This window comes from Cherax quadricarinatus, chromosome 96, assembly GCF_038502225.1.
Source record: "Cherax quadricarinatus isolate ZL_2023a chromosome 96, ASM3850222v1, whole genome shotgun sequence".
Lineage (NCBI taxonomy): Eukaryota > Metazoa > Arthropoda > Malacostraca > Decapoda > Parastacidae > Cherax > Cherax quadricarinatus.
This window is the reverse complement of record NC_091387.1, coordinates 11850252-11873402: the sequence shown is the minus strand read 5'-3', so window position 1 is coordinate 11873402 and position 23151 is coordinate 11850252. Positions and strand designations below refer to the sequence as shown.

At 44.2% G+C, this 23151-nt stretch overlaps 1 protein-coding gene across 1 annotated transcript in view; it reads right to left on the bottom strand.

The window, feature by feature from the left end:
* LOC128701762 (uncharacterized) overlaps positions 1 to 8604 on the bottom strand; it is a 34719-nt gene extending 26115 nt beyond the window's left edge. The window contains exons 1-4 of the mRNA XM_053795680.2: positions 8266 to 8604; positions 5764 to 5918; positions 5144 to 5350; positions 1473 to 1696 (exon numbers count right to left, since the gene is read on the bottom strand). Of these exons, the coding sequence (XP_053651655.2) occupies positions 1473 to 1696; positions 5144 to 5350; positions 5764 to 5793 (461 nt within the window). The 5' untranslated portion in view covers positions 5794 to 5918; positions 8266 to 8604. The remainder of the gene's footprint in view (positions 1 to 1472; positions 1697 to 5143; positions 5351 to 5763; positions 5919 to 8265) is intronic.
* Positions 8605 to 23151: the final 14547 nt, after the last annotated feature.

Below are 23151 nucleotides of genomic sequence, written 5' to 3'. Positions count from 1 at the left end.
CCTACTGGTTTCCACTGTAAATACTTCTTTAAATCTTGTGTTGAGCTCCTGACATACCTCCCGGTCGTTTCTTGTGAATTCCCCATCACCCTTCCTCAGTCTGATTACCTGGTCCTTGACTGTTGTTTTCCTCCTGATGTGGCTGTACAACAGCTTCGGGTCAGTCTTGACTTTCGATGCTATGTCATTTTCGTATTGCCGCTGAGCCTCCCTTGTGTGTGTGTGTGTGTGTGTGTGTGTGTGTGTGTGTGTGTGTGTGTGTGTGTGTGTGTGATCAATACACACTTGGTGACAGACTCAACAATAATACATTCATATACAGAGAAACACATGACAACACACGAGTTGGTTGAGGCGCTCAACCAACTCGGATGTGTATGAGGATGTCTTATTTTGTGGGTGCAGATGCATATACGGATGTCTGTTTACAGTAAAATGCAGATGTGGATGTAAGAAATTGTGAGGATGTTCCACAGATGCAGATATCCGATACATCTCTAGTTGAGAGAAACTCTGCTGTTGAGCACAAGTGTTCCTAATATGATGTTTCGCCCGTGTAACAAACTTGTGAAAGGTATTCATTATCTCCAAGACCGACGGACTGATTATCTCTTTTTTTTTGTACATAGTTTTACAGTCTTTCTATTATATCCAAGAATTTGTTTTAATAAAGCCACTGGTTGACGAATAGTCTAGAAATAAATATACCCAGGAGGCCTGGTCACAGACCGGGCCGCGGGGGCGTTGACCCCCGGAACTCTCTCCAGGTAAACTCCAGGTATGTGTCTGATTCTTCATCTTGTAAAAGTCTGTCTTACACACTTGAAATATGACTTACACAATATTGAACAAGTCTCTTACAAACCTGAAAATCCATCTAAAAACAATCTATTTGTTTCTATTTTATGTATATCCTGACCTCACACTGGGCCCCTCTTCAGCAGATACATGAGATAGGAGAAGAGTATTACGTAGAAGAAAATAAATACAATGGATCACGTGAAGAATGGTGAAAAATTAAGGTTTTAACACTGACAATTGAAGCAAGATATGAGTAGAAATTCGCTGGTTATGAAATTACTTCAAAAATTTGTATTGCAGACTACCTGGAGTTTACCTGGAGTGAGTTCCGGGGGTCAACGCCCCCGCGGCCCGGTCTGTGACCAGGCCTTCTTAGGTCAGTGTCCCAGGATGCGACCCACACCAGTCGACTAACACCCAGGTACCCATTTTACTGATGGGGAACATAGACAACAGGTGGAAAGAAACACGTCCAATGTTTCTACTCTGGCTGGGAATCGAACCCAGGCCCTCACCGTGTGAAGCGAGAGCGTTAACCACCAGGCCACCAGAGCCACAGAGCCATTATACAGAACTTTGGATATGAAGAGGAAGTTTGAAGCAGTGAGAGGGATAAGATAATCTTACTGACTCATGCTTCCTGTACCAAGGATAATTTTCGCGGATCTTACCGTATGAGAGGCGTAAGAATATCGAAAGAGAGGATGAGGTCGCGCCCGGCACTGGAGTCAGCAGCAATGTTGCTCAGTGCCCAGGCTGTTGTGTGGCATAGTTCCTGGTGGGTAGAATGCTTCATCAGGGCCGCCAGGCTGCCCACACCACCAGCATTAACCACAGCCTGGGTGTGAGTACTCATACTTGCTGCTATGTTGCACAATACCCATGCTGCTTCATGCTGCAACATAACATTCTCTGTTAATATATAGTCCATTCAAACCCTTTCACAGAAGCGATCCAAACATTCCTCATCACTGGTGGACACTCCAAATAAATCATAAAAACTGAAACTGGCATCCGCAAGAACCAGACACATGAACTAAGTAAGGCAACAGCAGCACTACATCACTCCATGGTATGTGACCCTATTCAAAATCAATATCTATTCATTTTCCCCCAAAAATTCCTAAATCACAACCAAAGCTTTGCCTTGGAGCCAAGCAGGATGACTTAAGCTATATAATGACTTAGTCACCCATTGCACTCCTTCATTTACATTGTTGGTTCTGTTCACCAGTCCACTGGTGCAGCTGGTAGTGCTGCTGTTGTCATACAGAGTGATGACTCTCATAAAGAAATTGGAGTAGGCATCATTAACTGGGCCTCTACCCATGAAACAGAACTCTTTTGCCATAATCCTTGCGCTCAAATGTGTCCATGTATCAAAGGTTGACACTTTAATTGTAATTGATTCTCTATCATCGAGAAAACAATATGAAGTTCAACGATGAGAAATTTCAATTACTCAGATATGGTAAACACGAGGAAATTAAATCTTCATCAGAGTACAAAACAAATTCCAGCCACACACACCGAAAAACCAACGTCGAAGACCTGGGAGTGATCATGTCGGAGGATCTCACCTTCAAGGACCATAACATTGTATCAATTGCATCTGCTAGAAAAATGACAGGATGGATAATGAGAACCTTCAAAACTAGGGATGCCAAGCCCATGATGACACTCTTCAGGTCACTTGTTTTATCTAGGCTGGAATATTGCTGCACACTAACAGCACCTTTCAAGGCAGGTGAAATTGCTGACCTAGAAAATGTACAGAGGACTTTCATGGTGCGCATAACGGAGATAAAACACCTCAATTACTGGGAGCGCTTGAGGTTCCTGAACCTGTATTCCCTGGAATGCAGACGGGAGAGATACATGATATATACACCTGGAAAATCCTAGAGGGACTAGTACCGAACTTGCACACGAAAATCACTCACTACGAAAGCAAAAGACTCGGCAGACGATGCAGCATCCCCCCAATGAAAAGCAGGGGTGTCACTAGCACGTTAAGAGACAATACAATAAGTGTCAGGGGCCCGAGACTGTTCAACTGCCTCCCAGCATACATAAGGGGGATTACCAACAGACCCCTGGCAGTCTTCAAGCTGGCACTGGACAAGCACCTAAAGTCGGTTCCTGACCAGCCGGGCTGTGGCTCGTACGTTGGTTTGCGTGCAGCCAGCAGTAACAGCCTGGATGATCAGGCTCTGATCCACCAGTAGGCCTGGTCACAGACCGGGCCGCGGGGGCGTTGACCCCCAGAACTCTCTCCAGGTAAACTCCAGGTAAATACTCTTAACTACTTAAGTATCAATTGTGGCTTCCTGGTGTTAGAAGTCAGGCATAAGTAAGGTAGGACTGTTCCTGGTGTTAGAAGTCAGGCATAAGTAAGGTAGGACTGTTCCTGGTGTTAGAAGTCAGGCATAAGTAAGGTAGGACTGTTCCTGGTGTTAGAAGTCAGGCATAAGTAAGGTAGGACTGTTCCTGGTGTTAGAAGTCAGGCATAAGTAAGGTAGGACTGTTCCTGGTGTTAGAAGTCAGGCATAAGTAAGGTAGGACTGTTCCTGGTGTTAGAAGTCAGGCATAAGTAAGGTAGGACTGTTCCTGGTGTTAGAAGTCAGGCATAAGTAAGGTAGGACTGTAGACAGCGGGTCGGAATGCACCTTCTGTGGTTTACGTCTCGCAATAGTTTTCAGATGAATGATGGAACTGATGAATCAGATTAGTTATATGCCTTCACAGAAGGAGTAGATTACAATCTTGGGCTACCAGTTGGCAGTTTGAGAACAATAATACGATAAGAACTTCAGTGAACTTAATTGACTTAATACTAAGGGAGACTGACACCAGTCAGTCCATCCCTGGAACGCAGGCGGGAGAGATACATGATTATATACACCTGGAAAATCCTAGAGGGATTAGTACCAAACTTGCACACGAAAATCACTCACTACGAAAGCAAGACTGGGCAGACGATGCAACATCCCCCCAATGAAAACCAGGGGTGTCACTAGCACGTTAAGAGACAATACAATATGTGTCAGGGGCCCGAGACTGTTCAACTGCCTCCCAGCATACATAAGAGGGATTGCAAATAGACCCCTGGCAGTCTTCAAGCAGGCACTGGACGAGCACCTAAAGTCGGTACCTGACCAACCGGGCTGTGGTTCGTACGTTATATTGCGTGCAGCCACCAGTAACAGCCTGGTTGATATGGCCCTGATCCACCACGAGGCTTGGTCACAGACCGGGCCGCGGGGGCGTTGACCCCCAGAACTCTCTCCAGGTAAACGCCATTATCCTTCTATCATGCAGGAGGAGCCACATGTCTATGATGCATCCGACAGCAAGTGAAAATAATCACTACCACTTCTTTTTTGCCCATGTGTGATATAATTCTTGTCTGCATAAACTACTCATAACGATTGTGACCAGATATAAACATGTAAACAGTCAACTGCCATTGTAACTTGCTCAGCTATCAAAACTTGCGGCTGTTTCCTGGACCCATTATGTTCTTCTGTGATGTTGAGGAACAGTCCCTGGACCCATTATGTTCTTCTGTGATGTTGAGGAACAGTCCCTGGACCCATTATGTTCTTCTGTGATGTTGAGGAACAGTCCCTGGACCCATTATGTTCTTCTGTGATGTTGAGGAACAGTCCCTGGACCCATTATGTACTTCTGTGATGTTGAGAAACAGTCCCTGGACCCATTATGTACTTCTGTGATGTTGAGGAACAGTCCCTGGACCCATTATATACTTCTATGATGTTGAACAGTCCCTGAACCCATTATGTACTTCTGTGATGTTGAGGAACAGTCCCTGGACCCATTATGTACTTCTGTGATGTTGAGAAACAGTCCCTGGACCCATTATGTACTTCTGTGATGTTGAGGAACAGTCCCTGGACCCATTATGTACTTCTGTAATCTTTTGACTACCGCCCACAGGATGGGTATACCTAGAGAGAGTTCTGGTGGTCAACGACCCCGCTGCCCCACTCATACACAGTAATACACAGAGCTCTGTTAGAGCTTTCATACACAGTAATACACAGAGCTCTGTTAGAGCTTTCATACACAGTAATACACAGAGCTCTGTTAGAGCTTTCATACACAGTAATACACAGAGCTCTGTTAGAGCTCTCCACTCATACACAAAGATTTTAAACTGGTTGCACTTCTTGACTGATGTTTGTAAACTAAAATGTTCTGAGATTTTATTAAAAATATAAATGGAAATCTAACGTAATTAGAATATAAATATGCATGTAAATTGGCACACCTGTAAATTAACACACATGTAAATTAGCACACTTGTAAATTAACACACCTGTAATTGCCAGTCTTCAGCTTGTAGGAAGTTGACAAGTCTCTTTAGAGCTCCAGACTCTATGATCTTTTGGACGGTAGAGCTGCAGCTCTGACTGGACACCAGTAATCTTAGCTTCCTGGTGGACTTAAGTTGTTCAGTCAAATTGTCACTGTTGATGCACTTTGACAGCTCGTCCGTCAAGTGACAGCCATCCGTCAGTGTCATCTGTTGATTTGACAGCTGTGTGAGTGGGCTGGAGTTGACTGGTTAATAGAGTTTCAAGTCTGTCTACTACACGAGAGTCATTAAGCCTTTATGTCACTGCTCAAATATATTTGAATACATAAGTAATTATTAATATAAACTACCAGTGTATATACGCTGAGATATACACATCAAGGTGTTTATACACTGCCTCTCTACATACATATACAAATTAATACACACTCTCACACACACAGGTGTGTGATGGTGAAGGGCTCTTAATTCAAGGAATCAGAGTTACTCTCACCTTCCTTGGATCAAGCCTGATTGCCTGCCATGCTCCATGTGTTGGGTGACTTGTGCGTTTAGAGCTTCCCTATAATAATAATAATAATAATAATAATAATAATAATAATAATAATAATTGTACTCACAGTATCTGAGTCAGTTGTACAGGGAGGCATCTTGTACTCGTGTTGTTCACTCTAATGTCTGTACTCGTTGTTCACCTGGCTTATACTCCTGTTGTTCACTTCCTTGTTTGTACTCCCGTTGTTCACAACTGTTCTCCTGTTGTTCACGTTCTTATCTGTACAGGGACAGAAATTATCGTTAAATATCAACCCACTTGATAAATACACAGAGATCTGTTAGAGCTCTTCACTCATACACAGTAATACACAGAGCTCTGTTAGAGCTCTCCACTCATACACAGTAATACACAGAGCTGTTAGAGCTCTCCACTCATACACAGTAATACACAGAGCTGTTAGAGCTCTCCACTCATACACAGTAATGCACAGAGCTCTGTTAGAGCTCTCCACTCATACAGTAATACACAGAGCTCTGTTAGAGCTCTCCGCTCATACACAGTAATACACAGAGATCTGTTAGAGCTCTCCGCTCATACACAGTAATACACAGAGATCTGTTAGAGCTCTCCACTCATACACAGTAATACACAGAGAATACCTGACAGGGAGGCAGCAACGAGTCATGGTACGTGAAGAGGTATCACAGTGGGCGCCTGTTACGAGCGGGGTCCCACAGGGGTCAGTTCTAGGACCAGTGCTATTTTTGATATATGTGAACGACATGATGGAAGGAATAGACTCTGAAGTGTCCCTGTTCGCAGATGACTTGAAGTTGATGAGAAGAATTAAATCGGACGAGGACCAGGCAGGACTGCAAAGAGACCTGGACAGGCTGGACATGTGGTCCAGTAACTGGCTTCTCGAATTCAATCCAGCCAAATGCAAAGTCATGAAGATTGGGAAGGGGCAAAGAAGACCGCAGACAGAGTATAGGATAGGTGGACAAAGACTACAGACCTCACTCAGGGAGAAAGACCTTGGGGTGACCATAACACCGAGCACATCACCGGAGGCACACATCAACCAAATAATCGCTGCAGCATACGGGCGCCTGGCAAACCTGAGAATAGCGTTCCGATACCTTAATAAGGAATCTTTCAAGACACTGTACACTGTGTATGTTAGGCCCATACTGGAGTATGCAGCACCAGTCTGGAACCCACACCTGGTCAAGCACGTCAAGAAGTTAGAGAAAGTACAAAGGTTTGCAACAAGGCTAGTCCCAGAGCTCAAGGGAATGTCGTACGAGGAAAGGTTAAGGGAAATCGAACTGACGACACTGGAGGACAGAAGGGTCAGGGGAGACATGATAACGACATACAAGATACTGCGGGGAATAGACAAGGTGGACAGAGATAGGATGTTCCAGAGAGGGGACACAGGGACAAGGGGTCACAACTGGAAGCTGAAGACTCAGATGAGTCACAGGGACGTTAGGAAGTATTTCTTCAGTCATAGAGTCGTCAGGAAGTGGAATAGCCTAGCAAGTGAAGTAGTGGAGGCAGGAGCCATACATAGTTTTAAGAAGAGGTATGGCAAAGCTCAGGAAGCAGAGAGAGAGAGGACCCAGTAGCGATCAGTGAAGAGGCGGGGCCAGGAGCTGAGTCTCGACCCCTGCAACCACAATTAGGTGAGCTCTGTTAGAGCTCTCCATTCATACACAGTAATACACAGAGCTCTGTTAGAGCTCTCCACTCATACACAGTAATACACAGAGCTCTGTTAGAGCTCTTCACTCATACACAGTAATACACAGCTCTGTTAGAGCTCTCCACTCATACACAGTAATACACAGAGCTCTGTTAGAGCTCTCCACTCATACACAGTAATACACAGAGATCTGTTAGAGCTCTCCACTCATACACAGTAATACACAGAGCTCTGTTAGAGCTTTCCATTCATACATAGTAATACACAGAGCTCTGTTAGAGCTCTCCACTCATACACAGTAATATTCAGAGCTCTGTTAGAGCTCTCCACTCATACACTAATACACAGAGCTCTGTTAGAGCTTTCATACACAGTAATACACAGAGCTCTGTTAGAGCTCTCCACTCATACACAGTAATACACAGAGCTGTGTTAGAGCTTTCCACTAATTCACAGTAATACACAGAGCTGTGTTAGAGCTTTCCACTCATACACAGTAATACACAGAGCTGTGTTAGAGCTCTCCACCCATACACAGTAATACACATAGCTCTGTTAGAGCTTTCCACTCATACTCAGTAATACACAGAGCTCTGTAAGAGCTTTCCACTGATACACAGTAATACACAGAGCTCTGTTAGAGCTCTCCACTCATGCACAGTAATACACAGAGCTCTGTTAGAGCTTTCCACTTATACAGAGGAAGAGAGCTTCCTGTTTTTCCTCGGTGGCTTCCTTGAAGCTCTATTTGAATTATACATTATCAGGGAAACAGTAGAGCTCTACAGGTATTACGTCTAGAAATGAACGCTGTCAATTTCTATAACCTAAGGATGAAATTCCGTTAAGAAGAATAAGATAATGATACTTATTCATTCTTAATTATCAAGAAAGATCCTTGCATTAACTTACCTTAATGAAATGTTAAGGAGTTATGTTGATGACTCTTGAAATGAGTCTTGGAGAGTCGGTGTGTGAGCAAGTGAGTCTGTGAGCAGAGAACTGATCTGTAGGAAGAGCTTTCCGGTCTGCTGGTGAGTAGTGAGTTCAGTCTGTGAGCAGAGAACTGATCTGTAGGAAGAGCTTTCCGGTCTGCTGGTGAGTAGTGAGTTCAGTCTGTGAGCAGAGAACTGATCTGTAGGAAGATCGTTCCGGTCTGCTGGTGAGCAAGTGAGTTCAGTCTGTGAGCAGAGAACTGATCTGTAGGAAGAGCGTTCCGGTCTGCTGGTGAGTAGTGACTGTGAGGAGGGTTTGCCTTGGGTCTGTCTTATATGTGTGTGTGTGTGTGTGTGTGTGTGTCCTTGCACGCTGCAACCTGTGTGATAGTGACGTAGCAAGTGCAGGCTCTGACTTGTGGCCATCTGACGTCACACACACACACACACACACACACACACACACACACACACACACACACACACACACACACACACACACACACACACACACACACACACACACACAGCGAAGAGGCGGGGCCAGGAGCTATGAATCGACCCCTGCAACCACAAATAGGTGAGTACAGATAGGTGAGTACACACACACACACACACACACACACACATACACACACACACACACACACACACACACACACACACACACACACACACACACACACACACACACACACACACACACACAAACACACACACATGATAACGACATACAAAATACTGAGAGGAATTGACAAGGTGGACAAAGACACTATGTTCCAGAGATTGGACACAGTAACAAGGGGACACAGTTGAAAGCTGAAGACACAGATGAATCACAGGGATGTTAGGAAGTATTTCTTCAGCCACAGAGTAGTCAGTAAGTGAAATAGTTTGGGAAGCGATGTAGTGGAGGCAGGATCCATACATAGCTTTAAGCAGAGGTATGATAAAGCTCACGGCTCAGGGAGAGTGACCTAGTAGCGATCAGTGAAGAGGCGGGGCCAGGAGCTCGGACTCGACCCCCGCAACCTCAACTAGGTGAGTACACACACACACACACACACACGCACACACACGTCTAGTAGCGTTCAGTGAGGAGGCGGGGCCAGGAGCTGAGTCTCGACCCCTGCAACCACAGTTAGGTGAGTACACGTGTGTGACAGTGTTATGTGTAGTGTGATGTTAGTGTGGTGAACAGTAGAGGTGATAGCTCCTTTGGACCTGTGTGTACTCACCTATGTAAGGTTGCAGTGGTCGAGTAACAGCTCCTGGCCCCGCCTCTTCACTGATCGCTAATGTGTGTGTGTGTGTACGCGCTAGCGCGCATGTATGTGTGTGACGTCAGAGTGCCACCAGCCAGAGCTTGTACACCCTAAGTCTCTATCACACCTGTTTCTACCCGTTCACCGCGCTATCACACACACACACACACACACACGCGCGCGCGCACACACACACACACACACACACACACACACACACACACACACACACACACACACACACACACACACACACACACACACACACACACATAGACATGTGCCTAGGACAAAATGGTAACTAACACACACACACACACACAGGCGGACAAGGTGGACAAAGACAGGATGTTCCAGAGATTGGACACAGTAACAAGGGGACACAGTTGGAAGTTGAAGACACAGATGAATCACAGGGATGTTAGGAAGTATTTCTTCAGCCACAGAGTAGTCAGTAAGTGAAATAGTTTGGGAAGCGATGTAGTGGAGGCAGGATCCATACATAGCTTTAAGCAGAGGTATGATAAAACTCACGGCTCAGGGAGAGTGACCTAGTAGCGATCAGTGAAGAGGCGGGGCCAGGAGCTCGGACTCGACCCCCGCAACCTCAACTAGGTGAGTACAACTAGGTGAGTACAGGGTGACAGCAGTAAGACAAGAGAGAGGGGTGGGTGGATTACATTTTCTTGGACTGCAAGAAGGCGTTTGACACAGTTCCACACATGAGATTGGTGCAAAAACTGGAGGACCAAGCAGGGATAACAGGGAAGGCACTACAATGGATCAGGGAATACCTGTTAGGAAGACAACAGCGAGTCATGGTACGTGGCGAGGTGTCAGTGGGCACCTGTGACCAGTGGGGTCCCACAGGGGTCAGTCCTAGGACCGGTGCTGTTTCTGGTATTTGTGAACTACCTGAGAGAAGGAATAGACTCCGAAGTGTCCCTGTTTGCAGATGATGTGAAGTTGATGAGAAGAATTCAATCGGACGAGGACCAGGCAGAACTACAAAGGGATCTAGACAGGCTGCAGACCTGGTCCAGCAATTGGCTCCTGGAGTTCAACCCCACCAAGTGCAAAGTCATGAAGATTGGGGAAGGGCAAAGAAGACCACAGACGGAGTATAGTCTATGGGGTCAGAGACTACAAACCTCACTCAAGGAAAAAGATCTTGGGGTGAGTATAACACCAGGCACATCTCCAGAAGCGCACATCAACCAAATAACTGCTGCAGCATATGGGCGCCTAGCAAACCTCAGAACAGCATTCCGACATCTTAATAAGGAATCATTCAGGACCCTGTACACCGTGTACGTTAGGCCCATATTGGAGTATGCGGCACCAGTTTGGAACCCACACCTAGCCAAGCACGTAAAGAAACTAGAAAGTGCAAAGGTTTGCAACAAGACTAGTCCCTGAGCTAAGGGGTATGTCGTACGAGGAGAGGTTAAGGGAAATCAACCTGACGACACCGGAGGACAGGAGAGATAAGGGGGACATGATAGTGAAATATAAAATATTGAGAGGAATTGATAAGGTGTACAGAGACAGGATGTTCCAGAGATGGGACACAACAACAAGGGGGATCGATACCATGCCTAACCCTTCTAGGGTAGGGTAGGTGCCTGAGCCCGAGCCTTTAGCTCATAAGACTGTCATTCCCATTAGCCTCCTTGGGGCGGGGATGGCAGACTAGAGAGGCCTAGCTTGTGGCTAGGCCTGGGGACAGTTGGTCCCAAAGATGAGGAGGTACTTGTGCCTCCTCCCATGGGAGACTTTGGTCTCAGACACTCCCTAAAGAGGGAGCCAAGGCCGGGCCACCACTGGAAAAGGCCCGGGCCGGGAGAATACCGGCTAATCTTTAATAATAATAATGAGCAACAACACAGGGATGTTAGGAAGTATTTCTTCAGCCACAGATTAGTCAGTAAGTGGAATAGTTTGGGAAGCGATGTAGTGGAGGCAGGATCCATACATAGCTTTAAGCAGAGGTATGATAAAGCTCACGGTTCAGGGAGAGTGACCTAGTAGCGACCAGTGAAGAGGCGGGTCCAGGAGCTTGGACTCGACCCCTGCAACCTCAACTAAGTGAGTACACACACACACACAAACAAGCAACCTTGGACTGCCTATCAGTCAATACCCAGCAGGAGGAGGAGGAGGAGGGGGAGGAAGAGGAAGAGGAGGAAAAGGAAGAGGAGGAAGAGGAGGAAGCAGCAGCAGCAGCAGCAGCAGCAGCAGCAGTAGCGGCAGCGGCAGCAGCGGCAGCAGCAGCAGCAGCAGCAGCAGCAGCGGCAGCAGCGGCAGCAGCAGCAGCAGCAGCAGCAGCGGTAGCAGCAGCAGCAGCAGCAGCAGCAGCAGCAGCAGCGGCAGCAGCAGCAACAGCAGCAGCAGCGGCAGCGGCAGCAGCAGCGGCAGCAGCAGCAGCGGCAGCAGCAGCAGCACCAGCAGCAGCACCAGCGGCAGCAGCAGCAGCAGCAGCAGCAGCGGCAGCGGCAGCAGCGGCAGCGGCAGCGGCAGCAGCAGCAGCAGCAGCAGTAAATAGGTACCTGGGTGTTAGTTTACTGTTGTGGGTGGCATCCTGGGCAAGGTGAGATGTATGGACAAGTTACCTTTCGATAAATTAGACACATGTGCAACTCTTGGGTATCTTTATTGAGGAAACGTTTCGCCACACAGTGGCTTCATCAGTCCATACAAAGGAGAATCTTGAAGAACAGGAGGAGAATGAGGTAATCAGTCCCTCAACCTTGAGTCGATGTGGTCAGTCCATCAATAAAGATACCCAAGAGTTGCACATGTGTCTAATTTATCAACATGTCGGTTCTCTGAACCATACATCTACAAGTTACCTTTCATCTCCTACTGCTGTTACTGTTCACCTAGTAGTAAATAGGTACCTGGGTGTTAGAACATAAGAATGTAGGAACACTGCAGAAGGCCTACTGGCCCATACGAGGCAGGTCCTTATCAAAACGACATCTACCTAAAGCTACCCAAGAAATAACTCCCGTACCCCGTGACACCAATCAAACCCAGCCCCTCCCACTCATATATTTGTCCAGTCTCTTCTTAAAGCTGCACAAGGTCTAACTCTGTTAGAAAACCAGTACTTACCTATGTCCTTTCTAAATCTAAATTTATCCAACTTAAATCCATTATTCCTGGTTCTTACCTGGTTCGACACCCTCAGTACTTTATTAATGTCTCCCTTGTTTATGCCCGTCATCCACTTATACACTTCAATGATATCTCCCCTCATTCTACGCCTCTCCAGAGAGTGGAGATTTAAGGCTTTAAGTCTATCTTCATACGGGATGTTCCTTACACAGTAAATCATTTTAGTCATTCTTCTCTGTATGTTCTCTAATGAGTCTATGTCCATCCTGTAGTAAGGGGACCAAAATGAGCAGCATAATCTAAATGAGGCCTCACTAGTGATGTATAGAGCTGTAAAATAACTTTTGGACTTCTGTTACTTATACTTCTTGAGATAAATCCAAGTAATCTGTTGGCCTTGTTGCGCACACTAAGGCACTGCTGTCTTGGCTTTAGATTTCTGCTTACCATGACTCCCAAGTCTTTTTCACATTCTGTATGACCAAGCTCTACTTCACCTAGATTATAGCTTCGAGGGTTATTTTCATTACCAAGGGCAAGTACCTTACACTTATCCACATTAAACTTCATCTGCCATTTTTCAGACCAAGACATTAATTTGTTCAAATCGTCCTGGAGTTCATTGATATCCTCCTCAGAGTGAATTATACGGCCTATCTTTGTATCATCAGCAAACTTACTCATGTCACTAGTAATCCCCTCATCAAGGTCATTAATGTAAATTATGAACAGGAGAGGGCCTAAAACTGATCCTTGTGGAACGCCACTAGTGACTAATCCCCACTCAGATTTCACTCCATTAATGTTAACTCTCTGCTTTCTATTGGTAAGCCATGCCTCTATCCATGCTAGGACTTTACCTCCTATACCATGAGCTGCCACTTTTCTTAAGAGTCTCTTGTGAGGTACTCTGTCGAAGGCTTTACTAAAATCCAAATAAACAATATCATATTCCTTATCACTGTCAACTGCCTCAAATGTTCTATTGAAGAACGTCAGTAAGTTTGTCAGGCAGGAGCGACCTCTCGTGAATCCATGCTGAGATTCATTTATCAAGTTATGCTCTTCAAGGTGACTTCTGATGTCAGCTATAATTGATTCTAATAACTTGCCCACTATAGATGTCAGGCTTATTGGACGGTAATTTGAAGGAGTGGACTTATCCCCTGATTTGAATATAGGAACCACATTAGCCATCTTCCACAACTCTGGCACAACACTGGTAAGGATGGACGCATTGAATACACTCGTTAGTGGCTGACTAAGCTCCATCTTGCATTCCTTAAGTACCCTTGAAAACAACTCATCGGGTCCCGGGGACTTATTTTGTTTCAGTTTGTCTATCTGTTTAATAACCATGTCTCTCGTGACAGTAATATTAGTTAACTTATATTCATCAGGAACTAAATAATTGTTAATTACTGGAATCTCATTTACATCTTCCTGTGTAAAAACTGACAAAAAATAGTCATTAAATAAGGAACACATTTCCAGTTCATTATCCGTCAGCTGTCCATTCCCAGTTTTCAGAGGTCCTACTTTTTCCTTCACCTTCGTCCTATACACTTGAAAGAACCCCTTTGGATTAGTCTTTGATTCATTAGCAACTCTAATTTCATAGTCACGTTTAGCCTTTCTAATCGCCTTTTTTACTTCTCTTTTAAGCTGAACATATTGGTCAGTAAGGTTAACCTCTCCTCTTCTGATGCGCCTATAAATTCCCCTTTTCTCCCCTAATAGATGCTTTAGCCTCCTGTTAACCCATTTGGGATCGTTATTATTAGACCTAATTTCTCTCTGGGGAATGTTTATACTCTGGGCACTGTGTACATTATTAAGAAAACAATCATAAAAGCAGATCCCTTCATATTCATAAGTATGATTATCGTCAATAAAATCATTAGCTAGATAACCCCAATCAAGATTAGACAGATGTTCCCTGATGAGATTAAGACACATGTGCAACATCTGGGTATCTTTATTGTAGACGTTTCGCCATCCAGTGGCTTTATCAATACAAATTCTAGGACATAACTTGAAGACAGTAGAACTATGTACAGAAGATGAGGTAATCAGTCCCTCAACCTAGGAGTAGGTGCGAACAGCACCATAGTCGTGGAGATTCTGAAGCAGAAGAAAGGATCCTGGCGCTTATATAGTAACGTCAGGTGTAGCAGACGAGGGCATATCCACTACAGACAACACACTCCACCAATATTCAAAACACTCAACCTACTCACCATACAAAACATCCATACTTATTATTGCACCTATTACATACATAGAACACTTAACTCTGATATTAACCCTCCCCTCAAACATCTTGCCAACCTCAACAGAACACATGACCATAACACAAGGCACAGATCACTCTTTGATGTTCCTCGTGTCCATCTCACACTATGCAAAAACTCAATGCACATAAAAGGCCCTAAAATCTGGAATTCATTACCTGTGAATATAAAAGAAACACTGTTTATAAATTCAAGTCTCTTCTCAAAAATCACTTACTCACCCACAACTAAATAAATACTGAATAACTGTATCTCAAATGTTTCTCATTATTGTATCTCATAAATGTCTAACCTGTGACCCAATCAAACTTCTAATTACATTACCTAACATAATACTCCATTCTACTGATTACTCAGCAACACAGTAAATGACCATATGATCTGTCTTTGTAATACTAACTTGTACTAAATTGTTATCTGTTAACAATAATTTTTGTACCACTGAATATATCATTGCTTAGTTAATCTTAAGTTAATTTTAACCTGCCCATAATGCTCTACATACAAGGGGCTTTGGCAGGTTGCACTTTAACTAATGTATTCCTGTACTTCCCTGTATCATGTTCAAATTAATAAATAAATAAATAAAATTAAATAAATGAAGATAAATATGTGGTTGCTGGGCGGTTTGTAGGAGTTACGGAAAGAATAACGTTTTCTCGGGCCCATCACCAGAGAAAATGTGTACACAGTAGTACTACTAGGCGTAACTAAAACATTATTCCTTTCGTATGCTTTCATTCATAAGATAAGATTTCGTTCGGATTTTTAACCCCGGAGGGTTAGCCACCCAGGATAACCCAAGAAAGTCAGTGCGTTATCGAGGACTGTTTAACTTATTTCCATTGTGGTCCTTAATCTTGTCCCCCAGGATGCGACCCCCACCAGTCGACTAACACCCAGGTACCTATTTGCTGCTAGGTGAACAGGACAACAGGTGTAAGGAAACGTGTCGAAATGTTTCCCCCCACCGGGAGTCGAACCCGGGCCCTCCGTGTGTGAAGCGGGAGCTGTAGCCACCAGGCCACCGGGCCAGGTGGCGTCTTTCACTCTAAAAATGGCGTGTCCCGTGAGAATAAGAGTGTTATTATTTATGTATTCTATTACACCAACGTAAAGACAACTTGTACACAATGTGAAGTATTTGTATTAATAATGATATGTTTATTTCTAGAAGTACATGTACAAGGTATACAGACCTAGCTGAGATCAGTGACATACTACTATATAGAAAGCCACTTGTTATGTAGAGCATTTCCCGCAAATTAAAACACTTTTGTCCCAGGATGCAACTCACACCAGTCCACTAACTCTCAAGTACCCATTATACTTACGGCGAGGGCCTGGGTTCGATTCCCAGCCAGAGTAGAAACATTGGGCGTGTTTCTTTCCACCTGTTGTCTATGTTCCCCATCAGTAAAATGGGTACCTGGGTGTTAGTGGACTGGTGTGGGTCGCATCCTGGGACACTGACCTAATTTGCCCGAGATGCTCAGCATAACAAGCGGCTTTCTATGTAGTAGTATGTCATTGTTGTCAGCTAGGACTGTATACCATGTACATGTACTTGTAGTAAATAAAGATTATTATTATTATTATTATTATTTTCCTGGAATCAAACCCACTCTCCATGTGAAGTGAGTTTTTGCCACAAGGCCACGAGCCTGTTGGCAAATGCTTCAAAATGTATGCAAAATTAACGTATATGAACTGTAAGTGGACAGGAATTAATTCTCGTTCGTCTGTTTGTTTATTTTCTCCATGTGCCTCTGGTTCTCTCTAGTTTGCAGTTGCATCTACGGTAGTTGTTAGAAATGTTTAAACTCAGTGAACACTGAAGCTTGTATATAAGCTTTAAAAGTTCATATATAAAGGCATATATACTAGAAGCTTCTTTCTTTTTTATGGAAATATGAGAAGTATACAGTTACTTGTGGAAATACTTAAAAAAACTGTAGAGTTGTAGTGGTCACAGTACACACAACAGAAAACCAAATATTTTTTTCCGGTAAACTTTCTATAAACTACTACCACTATGAAAAGTAAAATGTAATCATGCATGGATTGCATGCAATCTCTGTGATAAATGGCCCCATGGGTCATGTACAGACTTTAAGCAATCAATCAGGGAAATGTTTTTGGGTCTGTCCAAGTGAGAGGCACCTGTGGGAGAAAATTACATCTCAACTAAAAAAAACAGGAATAGTTAGTTTAATATGTTTATTATGCACCACATACCCATCCTGTGGGCGGTAGTCACCACATGCCCATCCTGTGGGCGGTAGTCACCACATACCTATCCTGTGGGCGGTAGTCACCACATACCCATCCTGTGGGCGGTAGTCAAAAGATTAGAGGTACATAATGGGTCCAGGGACTGGACTCCAAAGTTTTGATAGCTGAGCAAGTTACAGAGGTAATGAATTCACAATTTACAAAGGTAATGAACTCACAATTTACAAAGGTAATGAACTCCAGGTAGGTCTAGTCACAATCATGACAAGTTACAAAGGTATTTACAGATTACAGAGGTACACAATGGGTCCAGGGACCGGGCTCCAAAGTTTTGATGGCTGAACTAGGTACAAGGTAATGAACTCACAAGTTACAAAGGTAATGAATACTGTAAGAATGGTTACTTACGTTTATACATGGCTGCAATCATGAACAAATTTTAGAGTAATGAGCAATTCACACTTCCACACCCAGTCACAACTGTAGTGAGTTATTGGTGCAAATGTTGATTGTTGAGTCTCTCTCTCTCTCTCACACACACACACACACATACAAATTCATACACACACACACATAAACACACACACACACACACACACACACACACACACACACACACACACACACACACACACACACACACACACACACATGCACAAACTCATACACACACACGCACACACACAGGAATACCAAGAAAGAATATCCTTCTTAGGAAACATGACAGGCTTATATAACAGATGGGAAAATAAAGCGAGTGGGTCACATGGGGCTGTCACCCCTGGTGCTGGTGCTGTCTTAGAGGACTGGGCACCAGTTGGTGATGTTGCAGTCCTGGAGAAAAGTTCCCTAGTGGGAGATAGTGGCCCTGATGATGAAACACTGGGAACAGCTTTCGAAAATTGACCACTTTCTGGAAAATCTCCCAACTACTGCCCAAAACATCTTACTTCTGGGAGATTTCAACTTGAGACACCTAAAATGGAGGAGTGTAGCAAATAATATTTTAGCAGAGATCACCCCAGGAGGCAGCTCAGATGAAAATCGACACACACACACGAGGTATTAAATTTCTGCACCAAATTCACCTTAAACCAGCAAATATTAGAGCCGACAAGACTAGAAAAAACGCTGGACCTCATCTTCACTAACAACGATGATCTGATAGGTAATATAGCCGTATCAAAGACAATACACACAGACTACAACATAATAGAGGTGTCCCATAGCTCCATCATTAGCACACTCAGCTCACACACTGAGGTTCAGGGTTCGAATTTCCTCTGGTAAGCCTGGAAAACATTAAGGACGTGTTTCCATAAGGCACCTACTATCCCTGTTCACCCATCAGTTTAAAATGGGTGCCTATGAGTTAGTCGACTGAAGTGGGTCGCATCTCGAGGAAAAACTGACCTAATTTGCCCGAAATGCTCAGCATAACAAGGGGCTTTCTATATAGTAATATATCATTGATGTCAGCTAGGCCTGTATAACATGTACTTCTAGTAAATAAAATATATTATTATAGGCATATATGTACAGGGCTCCTGACCAGCAAAATGTGATTAATCATGAGGGTGTCTTCACTAAATTAAATTTCAATAACAAAAATATTCAATGGGAACAAGTCAACCATTTCCTAAATGAAACAAGCTGGGAAGATAACCAAAACAACACGGATCCGAACCTTTGCCTAGAAAATATAAACTCTGTGGTTCTTGAAATCTGCTCAAGGCACATTCCTTTAAGAAAAAAAAGAGAGGATGTAATCTAGAAAGAGAGAGATGCTTCCTATACAGATGAAGGCAAAGAGTCACAGAGCTGCTGAGAGGGTCAGTATATCTGAAATACAAAGGGAGGCACTAGTCAATGAAATTGCAAATATCCAACTTAAGGTGAGGGAATCTTACAGGAGACAAGAATCACAGTAAGAACTAAAAGCCATAAAGTAAAATGAAAAACAAAAACAAAATACTTCTTCTCTTATGCCAAATGTAAGGGAAAAACAACATCCAGTATTGGGCCGCTGCTTAGGCGAGATGGGACATACACAGATGACAGCCAAGAAATGAGTGAGATTCTTAAGAACCAATTGTGAGAGTAGTGGTACCGACGATCATCAGAGAGACGTACAGAATACAGGGACCCAGCCACATAGTAACTGAAGACCGTTCATTAAAGCAGGAGCGTAGTAGTCAACACAGAGGGGGGAATCGTAACTTTCCAGACTATTCCAATTCCTTTAAGTCCCAATACAACTCAGTGTTCAGCAAGCCGCTGCGCAGACTAAGGGTCGACAATTCCAATGAATTCTATGTGAACAAAATCCAAAATTTGGTCAGCTCAAAAATCCTAACACCACAAGACTTTGAAAAGGCAATAAATGACATGCACTCTGCCCCAGACCCAGAGTCATGAAACTCTGTGTTCGTCAAGAACTGCAAGAAGCCCCTGAAGCATGCCATCAGCACTCTATAGAGCATGGACACAGAGGTCATCCCACACACACTAAAAACAACAGACATAGCCCCACTCCACAAAGGTGGCAGTAAAGCAATTGCAAAGAACTACAGACCGATAGCACTAACATCCCATATCATAAAATTTTTTGAAAGGGTCCTAAGAAGCAAGATAGCCAACCACCCAGATACCCATCAGTTACACAACACAGGGCAACACGGGTTTAGAGCAGGTTGCTCCTGCCTGTCCCAGCTACTGGACCACTATGACAAGGTCCTGGATGCTGTATAGGATAAACGAAATACTGATGTAGTATACACAGACCATGGAGTAATAGCGCACAAAATGCATGATAAAGGAATAACAGGAAAAGTTGGTAGATGGATCTATAATTTCCTGACAAATAGAACACAAAGAATAATAGTAAACAGAGTAAAGTCTGAGGCAGCCATGGTAAAAAGCTCTGTTCCACAAGGCACAGTACTCGCTCCCATTCTATTCCTCATCCTCATTTCTGACATAGACAGAGATGTAAGCCGTGTCCTCCTTTGTTGATGACATCCAGATTGCCATGACAGTGACCTCCATCGAAGACACCGCGAGACTCCAAATCTTCAAATGGTCCATTCAAAAGAATGTGAAGTTCCATGAAGAGAAATTTCAACTACTCAGATATGGAAAACTTGAGGAAATTAAAGCTGTATAAGGATATACAACAAATTCCTTGGAGAGTAGGTGAGGGAGGTACATGATAATATACACTTTGAAAATCCTAGAAGGATTAGTACCAAACTTAACTTGCACTCGAAAATCACTCCCTATGAAAGCAAAAAAACTCGGCAGATGCAACATCCCATGAATGAAAAGCAGAGGTGCCACGAGTACCTGGAGTTTACCTGGAGAGAGTTCTGAGGGTCAACGCCCCCGCGGCCCAGTCTGTGACCAGGCCTCATGGTGGAACAGGGCCTGATCAACCAGGCTGTTACTGCTGGCTGCACACAATCCAATGTATGAGCCACAGCCTGGCTGGTCAGGTACCGACTTTAGGTGCCCATCCAGTGCCTGCTTGAAGACAACCAGGGGTCTATTGGTAATCCCCTTTATGTATCCTGTAAGGCAGTTGAACAGTCTCGGGCCCCTGACACTTATTGTGTTGTCTCTTAGTGTGCTAGTGACACCCCTGCTTTTCATTGGGGGGATGTTGCATCGTCTGCCGAGTATTTTGCTTTCGGAGAGAGTGATTTTCGTGTGCAAGTTTGGTACTAGTCCATCTAGGATTTTCAAAGTGTATATAATCATGTATCTCTCCCGCCTGCGTTCCAGAGAGTACAGGTTCAGGAACTTTAAGCGCTCCCAGTAATTGAGGTGTTTTATCTCCTTTATACATGACGTGAAAGTTCTCTGTACATTTTCTAGGTCAGCAATTTCACCTGCCTTAAAAGGTGCTGTTAGTGTGCAGCAATATTCCAGCCTATATAGAACAAGCGACCTGATGAGTGTCATCATGGGCTTTGCATCCCTAGTTTTGAAGGTTCTCATTATCCATCCTGTCATTTTTCTGGCAGATGCGATTGATACAATGTTATGTTACAGGATTCATTGCCTTTGTAACTTGTGAGTTCATTACTCTTGTACCTAGTTCAGCTATCAAAACTTCTGGGGCCCAGTCCCTGGACCCATTACGTACCTCTGTAATCTGTAAATACCTTTGTAACTTGTCATGATTGTAACCAGACCTACTTGGAGTTCATTACCTTTGTAAATTTTGAGTTCATTACCTTTGTAATTGTGAGTTCATTACCTCTCTAATTTGCTCAGCTATCAAAACTTTGGAGTCCAGTCCCTGGACCAATTATGTACCTCTGTAACATTTTGACTACCGCCCACAGGATGGGTATGGGGTGCATAATAAACATATTAAACTAAACTACCATATCGGAGTAATTGAAATTTCTCATCGTTGAACTTCATATTGTTTTCTGCAGTCCATTGAAAGATTTGGTTGATGTCCGCCAGGAGCCTTGCAGTGTCTGCAATGGAAGACACTGTCATGCAGATTCGGGTGTCATCTGCAAGGGAAGACACGGTGCTGTGGCTGACATCCTTGTCTATGTCAGATATGAGGATGAGGAACAAGATGGGAGCGAGTACTGTGCCTTGTGGAACAGCTTTTCACCGTAGCTGCCTCGGACTTTACTCTGTTGACTACTACTCTTTGTGTTCTGTTTGTGAGGAAATTATAGATCCATCTACCAACTTTTCCTGTTATTCCTTTAGCACGCATTTTGTGCGCTATTATGCCATGGTGGCATAATAGCTACATAGGGTTGAGGAACTTCCTGCAGGAGGTTCCGTGGGACAGAGAACTGGCAGGAAAGCCAGTAAATGAAATGATGGAATATGTAACAAAATGCAAGGAGGCAGTGGAAAGGTTTATTCCCAAGGGCAACAGAAACAATGGGAAGACCAGAACGAGCCCCTGGTTTACCCGACGGTGTAAGGAGGCAAAAACAAAGTGCAATAGAGAATGGAAAAAGTACAGAAGGCAGAGTACACATGGAAAATAGGGAGATCAGTCGCAGAGCCAGGAACGAGTATGCACAGGTAAGGAGGGATGCCCAGCGACAGTATGAAAACGACATAGCATCGAAAATCAAGACTGACCCGAAACTGTTGTATAGCCACATCAGGAGGAAGACAACAGTCAAAGACCAGGTGATCAGATTGAGGACTGAAAGTGGAGAACTCACTAGAAATGATCAGGAGGTAGGTGAGGAGCTAAACAGGAGATTTAAGGAAGTTTTTACAGTAGAGACAGGAAGGGCTTTGGGAAGACAGCACAGAAGGGAACATAAAGAGGGAATATACCAACAAGTGTTGGATGATATACGAACAACCGAGGAGGAGGTGCAGAAGCTCTTAAGTGACCTTGATACCTCAAAGGCGATGGGACCGGACAACATCTCCCCATGGGTCCTTAGAGAAGGAGCAGAGATGCTGTGCGTGCCCCTAACCACAATCTTCAACACATCCCTTGAAACTGGGCAACTACCTGAGAAATGGAAGACAGCAAATGTAGTCCCCATATTTAAGAAAGGAAACAGAAATGAGGCACTAAACTACAGACCTGTGTCTCTGACATATATTGTGTGCAAAGTCTTGGAGATTATCAGGAGGAGAGTGGTGGAACACCTGGAACAGAACAAGATTATAAATGAAAACCAGCATGGGCTCATGGAAGGCAAATCCTGTGCCACAAACCTCCTGGAGTTTTATGACAAGGCAACAGAAGTAAGACACGAGAGAGAGGGGTGGGTTGATTGCGTTTTCCTAGACTGCAGGAAGGCCTTTGACACAGTTCCCCTCAAGAGATTAGTGCAGAAGCTGGAGGATCAGGCGCATATAACTGGGAGGGCACTGCAATGGATCAGGGAGTACCTGACAGGGAGGCAGCAACGAGTCATGGTATGTGAAGAGGTATCACAGTGG